The 12,800-nt window shown below is 32.0% G+C and overlaps 1 protein-coding gene across 1 annotated transcript; it reads left to right on the top strand.

Annotated features, from left to right (window-relative positions):
- The first annotated feature begins 6,257 nt into the window (after positions 1 to 6,257).
- On the top strand, positions 6,258 to 7,982 carry LOC129938718 (actin, indirect flight muscle). The gene is made up of 3 exons (XM_056046433.1): positions 6,258 to 6,394; positions 6,501 to 7,453; positions 7,515 to 7,982. The coding sequence occupies exons 2-3, from the start codon at positions 6,529 to 6,531 to the stop codon at positions 7,718 to 7,720; spliced, it is 1,131 nt and encodes a 376-aa protein (XP_055902408.1). The 5' UTR covers positions 6,258 to 6,394; positions 6,501 to 6,528; the 3' UTR covers positions 7,721 to 7,982.
- The last annotated feature ends 4,818 nt before the right edge of the window (positions 7,983 to 12,800 follow it).

Here is a 12,800-nt window from a genome sequence, read left to right as displayed (position 1 = left end):
GGAAACATCATCAACAGAAACATATTCGTCTTGGGGTGTTTCTGTTACAGAAGATAAAATTCTATGAGAGGCATCGTCTACCAAACTTATGGTATCTAAATCACTTAGCTGTTGAGATACTATATGTTTTTTTTTTTATAAATTCTTCAACGAAAGCATTCGCCTTTTCACAATCAGTATAAAGGACCTCATTGGAATTTTTAAGCGCAGGAATTAATCTGGTTTAGCAATGTTCCAGAAAGGTTTATTATTGTTCTGTAACTGACTAAGTGCTTGGTTCCATTGGATGTTTTGAATTTTTTGAAATTCCATAGAAATAAGTTTATTAAAAAGTTCAACTGATGGCAATGTATTGGCAAACGATGTCGTTGCCATTGACTTTTAATACCATTTCTGACACGAATACATTCAAGAATATAATCAGGAATTGTGCTAATTTGATGCTTTTTGAGTAGCTTTTTCAGGTTTCTCTGATCAAATTTTTAGTTCAATAGATTCGGTACAGAAGAATTTGATCAGAATTCGGTACAGAAGAATTTGATCAGAGAAACTTCTGTACCGAATTTATTGAGCTAAAAATTTGATCAGAGAAACCTAAAACAAGTATGTCAATACCTTCTATCGATCTAACATTATCTATTTCCGTAGGCATTTTTCTTAGTTTAAGTTTTAATTCTGATTTGAAAATTGACCAATTAGTATTTTCAAAATCAAAAATAATATTCCTCTATTACTTCCGAAGGATGAAGAACTTTTAACAGTGCAGGGTTGTGAACCGAAGGAAGTTTGTCAAAAAATATAGGATGAGACGCAATATCAGCAGTGTTAGTGACATGATAAAAAGGTCTTACACTGAAGGACTTTTCCGTTTTACCAGCGGGTCTTTAAGCAGTATCTGATGGAAACAATATGGAAAAAGGAAATATATTTGTTAGATCCGACAGAATGTTACCCCAATCTTTGGTATAACCCCAATCTCTGTGCCTGCAGTTCAAATCACCACCAACAATATAATTTTTGTTTTTTTATTAAGAGCTCCAAAAGTATGCACAAATTATGTCAATGGTTCTATCGTTACATAATCTAAGTTCAATTCCAATATTTTTTACACAAAAAGTACGCATAAGCAATAAAACAGAATGTTGAATTGATTTTCGTACTAATATTGCAACACCCCTCTTTCATCTATTCTATCAACACGATGATGATGGTAAGTGCGTTAGAATGTTTAGCCAGAGGCCTGGGTTCGATCTATACATGTACCATCTAAAGTTTTTTCCGGTTTATTGCCTCTTGGAAGGAATTAATAAGTCCTCCAAGAGTAGTTCTTTGCATGAAAAGTGCTCTCCCACACTATCCGTTCAGATTCGGCTTAAAACTGTAGGTCCCCCGAGTCCTTGACAGTACACGCACACAAAAATAGTTGAGAGTTGTAAGTCACTAGACCCTAGTCCTTGTTGTGCCACTTAATTAATTTAATTTATTTATTGATACATACAATTAATTTTACTCTTTCCGTCGGTGGGAAAACTAACCACCTATTTCAACCTTTTTTTTAAATTTAATGTTGAATTGTATTCTTTTTAGACCACATAGTTTTTGAAATAGTACCGTTAAATTGCATCTTTTTTTCTAATAGTGCCCCGGAAAGAGTTTAAAAATATGCTCCAACGCTTTTCGAAAAAGAAAAAAATAATAAATAAACGTCTTTTTGATTAATGAAATGGCATTTTAATTTGTGGAGACATTTCATAGGTAAATTTTAAAATATAGGTACAGTTTGTAAACACAGTTTTTGGATATAGGGAAAGTTCGTCCCACCCAGACGTGCACTTTATCTGTTTGACGTAAAAATTGATTTTTTAAATTTAAGACTAGGAGCCCTATTTATAATCTTAAAAATGAGGACCATGCCAATTAATTATTGATAAGATGTGTATCGAAATGGCATAACTGTATCGTCCGAGTCCGACCATATAAAGCAAGTCCTTAATTTTCATTTTGTTTCATTTCACAAACGAAAAAAAACGCTTTGTTTGGGGTTATTGTCGTGTGTATTGGAATTGAATATCGAATGAACGAAAAACGTTTTGTTTGATCAGGTGTATCAGGTGTAGCAGGTGTGTGTTTCGGCCCTAGAAGTAGAGAAGGGTTCTGATGATGATTCACAAATGGCTTCTTTTGATTCAGTTACCCCTGTGAAATGAAAAGTTTCTGTACATTTCTTTCGTACTGGAAACTTATATAAGTGAGCTATTCTACTTTTTTTGTGTATTTATTAGAAAGTTAATCTAATAATTCTATCTTTTTGAGTTTAGGTTGGATAAGTTTTTATTTTTTCGGGTTAAGTTATTTAAATTAACTGTTCAGTTATTTCTTTATTATTTCGTACCCTGCTAATTTTATTTCAAATTTGCATTGTGTTAATAAAGCTAAGCGATATCGCTTTCACTATACATGTATTTAAGAAAGTTAAGATACATGTTTATGTTTTGTACTTCCCTGTCGTATATAAGAGGAAAAACCAGAACCAGAACCAGAAGAGATATCAACTTTAAATAAATTTTGTTATACAGATAATAAGGCAGAAAGATGCAGAAAGGGCTCTCAAGAAAATTGCGTGAGTGGTTTTCTTACCATAGCAGTTTGAAAAAAAGGTGAAAATTTTGGTTAACCCTAAATATCTAAGACTTAAATTAAATTGTATATAATAAATTGTAACGTGATACCAAACAGGTATATTTTTTGAAAAAAAATCAATATAACGGTTTTTTTATAAATCAATAAAACTGGAAAAAGAAAATGTGTCACCACCAAAATTTTACGACTGACATAACGAAGAATAATGTTTTTGACATCTAATAAAATTTTGGGAAAAATTTAATTGACAGTTTTTTTTACAAAAAATAAAAACCTAAAAAAAAATGTATAAAAAGTTTGTAAAAATTGATTTCCGACTCAAATATCTTTTCAAAACTTTCAGATATTGTTGTCAACATTCAGTTAAAGTTTGAAAATAATCAAATTGACAGTTTTTTTTACAAAAAAATTAAAACCGAAAAAAAAAATTAACAAAAGTTGGTAAAAATGATTTTCGACTCAAATATCTTTTAAAAACTTTGATATAATAGCTTCTAACTAATTTTTTCTTATAAGAAATATTGTTTTCAACATTGGGACAAATTTTGAGAAAAATCGAATTGACAGTTTTTTGACAAAAAATAAAACTCTAAAAAAAAACAATACTAAAACTTGGTAAAAATTTACTTTCGACTCAAATAGCTTTTTAAAAATTTAAAATATTGGCTTCAAACTTATTTTATTTAAGAGAAAATATTGTTTTCGATATTCAGTAATTTTTATATAAAAATCAACAGTCCGTTTTTTCATACAAAATAAAATCTACAAAAAATAGTACGCAAATTTGGTAAAAATTGATACGTACGTATAGACAAACTTTTAGGCAAGACAAATCGACAGACGGGATGGGAAGTTATCAGTGTGGGTCACATCCCAGCCTCTTTTTTGTATGTTATTTTGGCTGGTAAATTAATTATTTCCCTGACTATACTAGGTGATTATTAGACTGAAAATAATACACCTCCACGCTCCAACTGCATTTCTCACTTCGTGGCACTAGTAACAATACCGCATCTGGTTTCCCTAAAACTGATTGCTCATGGTAGTACTGGTTTTCATATACAAACGCTATACACAAGCTATGTTGACATCTTTTCATTTTCAATTTAATAAAAATGTATTCTTTTATGCCGAAAAATAAAGCATAGTGATCAAAGACCGACTTTCAAAATCTGGCCTTATTTACTTTTTAATACTAAAATAAAGCCAATATTGCATGTAAACTAAGCCCAAATCGTTTTGACAGTGTGATCAACTTATTTTTATTTTTATTGAAAAAGAGAGGCTGGGCTACGATCCACACTGATTTCTTGTTTAAAACTTTAACAAAATGTTTAAAACAATATTTTGTGTGAACAAAATAAGTAATTTATTTTGCATATGATGAAATAGTTTGATTGCAAAATCTATTTTTGCTAACGAAATTTTTAGTCGAAAACCTATTTTTTTCAATTTTAGTAGAATTTCTTGAAAGCTTTAATTTCTTACATACATAATATGTAAAATACTTAGAAAATTAAGCACATAATGAAATCATTTAAAGGTTAATACCTTCATTTATGCACAAAATATCAATTGAAATTAGTTTGAAGCCAATATCTTAATTGTTTCAAAGATATTTGAGTCAATTTAATTTTTCTCAAAATTTTACCAGATGGCAAAAACATTGTTCTTCATTGCATGAAAATATTTTGGAGATAAGATTGTGTTTTGGTCGTAAAATATTCGAGGTGACAATTATTTTTTTATTCAGTTTTTTTTTTTTTGATTTATAAAAAAACCGTTTGTTACATTTTTTTTAAAATGGCTTGTGTATCTCACAACAAACATTTTCTGTGTTAACAAACATTTTCACGTTTTAAACTGCTATGGTACAAAAATCACCGACTAAATTGTCTTGAGAGCCATTTCTGGATCTTTCTGTGTTATTATATGTACAAAAAATGTATTTGAAGTTGATACCTTAACTGGTTCTGGAGATAAGGACGACAAAAAAAGCTTTACGAAGGTACGGACACGTACGGACGCACTGACGACGTACAAACGCACGAACATACATCTCTATAAATATCGCATATAAACTGAATAATAGATGTTATAACCGGCCAGGCGGCTAGGTGTATTCTCAAATGACTTTTGCACAAGCTGTACGGAAGAGGAAGAGGAGGAAAAAGTTCTTCACTTTCTCTGTAAATGCCCTGCACTAGCTCAAAAACGCAAGAGAATACTTCTAAAACGTTCTAAATCATATATAAGTATAATTAGCATCTCACGTTTTCTAAGGGATTCAAACTGGTTTCCTCGAGCTTAGAAGAAAGCCTCAAGATTCATGTGGTATCACAATGGACCATTATATTGGCCTATTCCATCACAGACAGCTACTTTTACCTAACCTAACCTAACCTAGGGACCTTGAAACGTCGAGAAATTTCAAAATTTTCAATTCGACAAATCGGACCAATTACAATAACATCCTATGGGAAGTTAATAAAAACTATTTAAATCTTTTAAATTCCGATAGGAAGTAATTAAATTATTGAAATTGTCAAAATAGAGACGAGACTACCGAATTGAATTTTTCTTTAACAAAAAAACCAAAATTTAAAAAATGACTTAATACAAATGGTTCTTGACCTTATGGTCTTGAAAACACAAAATTTGGCTTTTAAACTTTTTTTTTTATATTGCAATGTTGTTATTTATATTTTTGTAAAACTTTTACATGAATCGACAGACGAACATGAACCGAAAGTTATCAGTTCATGTTACATCCCAGCCTCTGGTTTAATTGTAATAAGAACAACTCCTGCAAAAATAAAGTCATCCAATCGAACAAATTAAGTTTATAAAACTCAAAAGAAGGCAAAAAGATGTGTGTAAATGCATATAATTTTATATTTTATTAAACACTTGTGCCTTATTTATAGCAAAAAAACTGTTAAATTTGTTAATGCCTTAACTAAATAAGTTTTAATATCATACAAACTTATAAAAAATAACTGAAGTAATGATTGAACGAACCTCACAATTTTTAAGTTGGTGATGTTAATTCTTTTAAGAACATAATTTTAGCCGAGCATATATTTAATTAGCCTGATTTTTACTTTTGAAACGACGATATCATGTTTGATTAAAACTAAATTTAAATTAACCCATACTGATATTGTGAGTAAAATGTTGTGCTGATTCTTGCATTTTGTTCCTACTTCTAAAAACAAACAATAATTGAAAACAAATTAAATCTTTAACACCCTATTACCTACACTAAGGAAACAGGCCATTGTACACGCATCTCCGAATTCGTCTTATAAGGAAATAGTATTAAACTTTAAATATTTGTTTATTACAGTATTTTTAGACCACTGTTTTATTTAATAGCCCTGTTCTTCCGCTGAGTAACCTTGAAATTAAAAGTTATTTTTACAATGTCTCGACTCTTAATCCATCCTTCTAAGGTTTGTTTCTATTTCTGGATGACCACCGATGTCTTGATTGTTTTCACTGATTAAATTGGCAATTATATATTACAATAGATTTATTTTGCATGTGTAAGTGTCTTTTGCGATTGTAATGCAGAAACATGCACCAAGAAAACTACATATTAGGATATTGTAATTGCTTTGATAATATGCGTTTGTTACATGCGTGTAGTTGGTTAAAACAAAATTGATATAAAACTGAAACTTTTGCATGAGCAAGTCATTTGCTGTTGAGTTAGGAGGCCAACACGTTTAATCTTTATTGCATTTCAAAGGTAATTAAAAAATCAGTAGATAATTAACTAAAAGATCATTTATTTTATTTCACTTCATTACCTTTATTAAAGCCCCGTTAAAATATCTACTATATTTGAATTTTAGCTCTGAGTACTAAAACAAACTTATTAAGATGTGTGATGATGATGCAGGTGCCCTCGTCATCGACAATGGATCTGGAATGTGCAAAGCTGGATTCGCTGGAGATGACGCTCCAAGAGCTGTGTTCCCTTCTATTGTTGGCAGACCAAGACATCAGGGTGTGATGGTCGGTATGGGGCAGAAAGATTCATATGTTGGAGACGAAGCTCAAAGTAAAAGAGGTATTCTGACTTTAAAGTACCCCATTGAGCACGGAATTATCACTAACTGGGATGATATGGAAAAAATTTGGCATCATACGTTTTATAATGAGCTACGTGTTGCTCCTGAGGAACATCCTGTTTTACTTACTGAAGCCCCTCTTAACCCAAAAGCAAATCGGGAGAAAATGACCCAAATTATGTTTGAAACATTTAATTCACCAGCCATGTACGTTGCCATTCAAGCAGTCCTGTCTTTATATGCTTCTGGTAGAACCACCGGAATTGTATTGGATTCGGGTGATGGAGTCTCACACACTGTACCAATCTACGAAGGTTTTGCCTTGCCTCATGCTATTCTTCGTTTAGATTTAGCTGGTCGGGATTTAACTGATTATTTGATGAAGATCCTTACTGAAAGGGGCTACTCATTCACCACAACAGCTGAGCGTGAAATAGTCCGAGACATCAAAGAGAAATTGTGTTATGTTGCATTAGACTTTGAGCAAGAAATGGCAACAGCTGCTGCTTCAACCTCTTTAGAAAAGTCTTATGAATTACCTGATGGTCAAGTTATAACAATTGGAAATGAAAGATTCCGCTGTCCAGAAGCGCTCTTCCAACCTTCATTCCTGGGAATGGAGTCTTGTGGCATTCATGAAACAGTTTATAATTCAATCATGAAGTGCGACGTTGATATCCGAAAAGACTTGTATGCCAATTCCGTTTTATCAGGTGGTACTACCATGTATCCAGGTAAAATTATTTTGTTATGTATTTTTTATATTTAATTTAATGATAAACGATTCCTCTAAAGGTATTGCGGATCGTATGCAAAAGGAAATTACTGCCCTAGCACCCTCAACAATTAAGATTAAGATTATTGCTCCACCAGAAAGGAAATATTCAGTATGGATTGGTGGTTCAATTTTGGCATCTTTATCTACTTTCCAGCAGATGTGGATTTCCAAACAAGAATACGATGAGTCAGGCCCTGGTATTGTTCACCGTAAATGCTTCTAACTTGTTTATATATAATATGTTATAAAATGGAAACGCATGCCATTTTGTTTACTTGTAATGGAAGGTGTGGCCTTATAGTAGCCATAGCAAAATATTAAGAAAACTAATGTGCTGAATAAAAATCAAGAGCGCCAAGTTTTAATCTTTAAATTTGGAACTCAAACAAATATTATAAACTAACATTCTTTTATTTCGTATGTTTCAAATAATTGATATAAATACTGATCTATATACATACTTAATTAAAGTCAGTCAAAAAATTGTCAGGTCTTTGATTTTGTCCAACTATTTTTGTTTAGCAAAATATCTGATGCATTTCGATTTTTGTCAGAATCGATTCAACTGTAGTCTGGGAAAGATAGTTTTAAAGGTACAAATAATCAATTCATAAATTGTTTGAAATCAACGCAGGACGTCATTCTAAGCACCTCGTCAAAAGTCCCCCAAAATTTCGTTATTGCCATTTAAGGGGTAGGGGTTAATGAGGGACGTGTGGATAGATCTAATTGAAATATTCAGTTTAAGACAACATATAATAATCTTGATTTAAGGGAAATCTTTAATGCCCAACCTAAGGAAATTCAACTATGTAAGATTCAATAAAGTCCATAAATATATATTGTTATTAATATAATAATATTGCCTCAGTTTAATAATTGATAACTACATTTTTTTAAAGCGTTTCAAGAAAAAGTATTTTTTTTTTAAATTTAAAAATAAAAAAAAACATAAAATATTAAAACACAGTGATATGTCGGCTTGGGAAAAATTTTTGTCTCTATATATTTGTATTAATGTTTGTTAAAGTTAATGGTTAGTATATCTCAATTGATATTTGTTGTTGTTTGTTTCATTGTAGCTGGAACTGCATTGTTTTGAACATCTTGCGATATTTCCTTTTTCTATCAATTCGTTCGTATTTTGTTGGGTCAAATAATTCATGATCGGGTTCATGGGTTGTTTCCTGGGGTTAATGTCAGTTGATTCAACTTAAGTAATTTTCGCCTTCCTTGTAAATATTTTTTTATTTTCTGCCTGTTTATTGCCTTTCAGGTATCCCTCGTTCACAAAATTTGCTCACGAAGAAGAAAGGCTCGAAAACTGTATAAGCTTCTTTGTTAAATAATTTATTTCATAAAATTTACTATTAATTATAAGTAAGTAAAAAATGAATATTCAATTGACAAACCAAATCGAGTAGTTAGTTGGCTAGATGATTTTAAAAGGTATAAACATAGCCAATATAAAAATGAGTGAAATTTAATAGCTGAAAAACTTTACACGAATTAACGATCTAGTGCATTTAGTCTGGGAATTGCATTTAAGTGTAAATATATGCACAACATAGTGAACGCCCGAAAAGCAAATAAAAAAGCAAGGTGTTCTTGCAACGATTTTTGACAGTTGTGAGAACAGCTGATTATTGTTATTTTTATTTTTATGTGAAATTCAAAAGTTTATCTTGGTTTCAATATGCCGAGGAAAACTGAAAAAAACAAATTATTGATTCGCTTATAGAAGAAGCTGCTGCTACAACTATTGATGAAGGTAATATAATTATTCTTATACATAATTTCGGCAATTGACCACTTTTTATTCGGTTTTTCTCTTTTTCATGTTATTCTTATTAGATCAGCCATGTTGATTATTTCAATATCAGCTGATTTATTGCTGTCAAAACAGTGTTGCTCATGATTGTGCATTCGTATACTTTAGGGTTTCAGCGAAGTAAATTTGCAATACTAAAGCATGTGCATATTCATATGTTTTGTTAGTGTAGAGCATCTATATGCACAAAAAATATGCACATGTACTGATGCAAGACCATTTACACCCGATCGTGAATTCCCCTATGGTGGTGGTTGGCAAAAGTTTTGAATCAATTTATTCTACATACACAAACACATTTAAGAATAACTTTTTCAAAACCGCTGATTCTTTGGGCTAAGAAAGCAATTAAATGTCAAAGTCCTCTCTCGAGCCACCAAAATGTCGCTATATAAGGCGCTTATAGTCCCAGTCTTGCACATAAAACCACCTTGGGTCGTTTTGAGAGAAAAGTTGTTCGCGTGTTTTACGGTCCCGTATGAAGGGGAGTGAAGGGGGAGATAGAAAGACGAGCTGAGCACCGACGTTGACTTAGCCAGAAGGTTAAAAGTCCAACGCAACTTGGAGCGCGAAACTGGAGACATCTAGCTAGGGACCGAGCTGTGCATATAGATTTTTCACTTTTGTCAACAATCTTAGACAACGGCTAGCCAAAATATGGTATACAATTTTAAAGAAAACTTTCAAAATTAAAAATGGGGATTATTATATATTATTTTGGAAGTATTCTTGCTTGTCAGTAAGTTGTTGATGCAAATCGGGATTCCAGCACATTTCAAAGATGATGTCTAAATTTTATTTTATATTTTTATATAAATTCAATTAGAAACATGAACTTCGTGCTATAGCCTTAGACTGCCGGGTACAATAATTTTACAATAACCTTTGTGTAGTTTGATTCAAATGGATCGAAACTATTTAGCAAACACAAAATTTCTTACCGGACGTGTATAAAAAAACTGTATTATTTGTTTGATATTGAATTTTTTGAGAGTTTTTGGGAACACTTTATAGACTATGTATGGTCAAGTTGCTTAGGGATCCGATATAAAACGAATCTTTGACCAAGAGCAGGGCCGGACAAAACATATGTGCAAATGAACGGGCGAATTATTCGTACCCGTTCTCATCTACAAAAAACAACAACAAAAATGACTCCGAAAAAAGAGAGCAGGTAGGTGGTCAAGTTTTCTTTTTTGCACACTGAGTATAGAAACTAACATGGGAGATACTTTAAAAAAAAATTATACGGAATCGTATGGGTCAGAGCGTGCAGGTTTTCGTACTGCACACTGTATCTGTATAAGAGTTAAGTGCCTGCTAATAGGAGATAAAATTTTTAATAGAATGGAAAAGGAGCATAGACTGTAAATTAAAGAGGGATGATTTTATGTGGAGTCGAATCGTTCTTGCGCAGGTAGTTTCTTTTTATTTTTAGTTAATGACTGTTGTAAAGGCTACTTTTAATGTATATCTAGTCCGGTGAAGAATGCAGATTGTTTCAATTGTTTTTCCCTTTGTTAGTTAATTAGGATTTAAAAAATAGCTATCAGTTGTTAATAGAAGTGACGTATTTTATAACAAGACATGACCGGCATGTGGCTGACTCAGTTGATTTTAAACACACTTGAATTATAAAAGTTATGATAATGGTTCGAACATGAACGTATAAGAAGTGGGTGTTCAGAATCGAATTCAAACCCTGGAACCAAAAGCATTTTTCGTTACATGTTCGCTCGCGTTCCTTAAATTTAGTGGTTAATGATGCTGCTCTGTGCTCATCGCGTGCAGTACAAATTTTCGATAAAATTCAATGTTTGTATAACATTTTTTTTTAAATTCCGTAACGAGGTGAGATATTTATAAGAAAAAATTCCAAGTCTTACTTTGAAACCCCTTTCTGAGACTAGATGGGCGAGCAGATTAGATTAAGCATTAAGGCCTTTAAGCGCAAATTTAGAAGAAACACATGAAGCCCTTATAAAAATAGGAAATCAAGACGGAAAAACCATTGGAGAAAATTTTTGGGTTTTACATTAATTAATATAAATAAAACAAGTAAATATTTGCAAAGCCCGTCCGTTAATTTGTCAACTGGCATAAAAGTTTTAAGAAATACAAAAAACCGTTTAATATTCATTAACCGAGCGTATTGCTAGTTCCCTAGCAATACCAAATATGTTTCCTGAAGCTTGCGATTTCAACGAAGAAAAGGACTTTATGCAGATGAATCTACTGAAACTATATTAGACCCGAAACAAAGATTTAGAGTAGATTTTTTTTCAATTGAAGCCATTCAATCTGTTACAGAACGGTTTAATCAGCTTGATACCTATAACATCAATTTTTCATTTGTATGTAACATAAGCGAATGTTTAATAAAATGCACAACTGGGTCGCACGAACTTGCTCCTGTATGAAAAGAGTCCTCCATCCCTCTGTTTAAAAAAGTACCTATGTATGTATAAAGATTTAAAAATATACCTGTAAAATAAGTGCCATTTGATTGGTCTAAAAACGTGTGATTTATCCCAAGACACAACTCATCAGAGAAATGAAAAATACTTATAACCATAGTTAACGCAAACAATTGTTCTTTCAAAGCGTTTTCTTTTGGATAAATAAATAAATTTGGTGGCACAAGAGTCCGTTGAGAACTAGGGCCTAGTGACTTACAACTCTCAACCATTCCTGTGTGCGAGTAATGTTGTCAGGAATGGAGGGGACCTACAGTTTATATGCCAAATCGGAACGGCTAATTTGAAAAAGCACTTTTTCATGACAAGAGTTACTCTTGGAGAATTTGTCAATTCCTCCAAAGAGGCAGTACCCGTCAAAAGACTTAAGATGGCATAGGCAGGGATCGAACCCAAGACCTCTTGCATGTCAGTCGAACGCACTAACCATCATGCCTTTGGATAGCTTTATCTTAATTTGATATTGCAAGAACCAGGATGGAAAATAAATTATCTGAAAATAAGAAAGAGGAAGAACATGTGTGTTTAAATTGTAAAGCGGTTGTGTAGTTAGGTAGGTGTCTAAAACGAATACAGAATAGTTCATTGGAGTGCTCAGCCTTATGCAGATATATAGATAAAGACATGTTTATGATGATAATAAAGAAATGTTATTGATAGGTAGAAGGTACTTACTATATTCCAATCACATTTCTTCTTTCCTACATTAAGTTATTACTTTAAGTTTATTTTGTACGTTAAAGTTTAAAAAAAAAAAACAAGCATACGAACCGGTACAAGAAATTGCTATTCATGTGTTGTTCACAGTCAGGCTATTGTGCGTTTTCGATTTTAGTTATGAAGTGACACGTAAGCAGTAGTTGTAGAGGTAATACCCATATATATGTATAATAAATGTGTATACGTGGAAAAGTGATTCTAATAGAAAATACATATACTCTCTTTAACTTTTACTTAGTATTTATTCTTTAATTTAGGCGAAGGCAAGTAAAAAA

This window comes from Eupeodes corollae, chromosome 1 (genome assembly GCF_945859685.1).
Source record: "Eupeodes corollae chromosome 1, idEupCoro1.1, whole genome shotgun sequence".
NCBI classification, from domain to species: domain Eukaryota; kingdom Metazoa; phylum Arthropoda; class Insecta; order Diptera; family Syrphidae; genus Eupeodes; species Eupeodes corollae.
The sequence above is the reverse complement of the archived record's forward strand: the minus strand, read 5'-3'. Positions and strand labels throughout refer to the sequence as shown.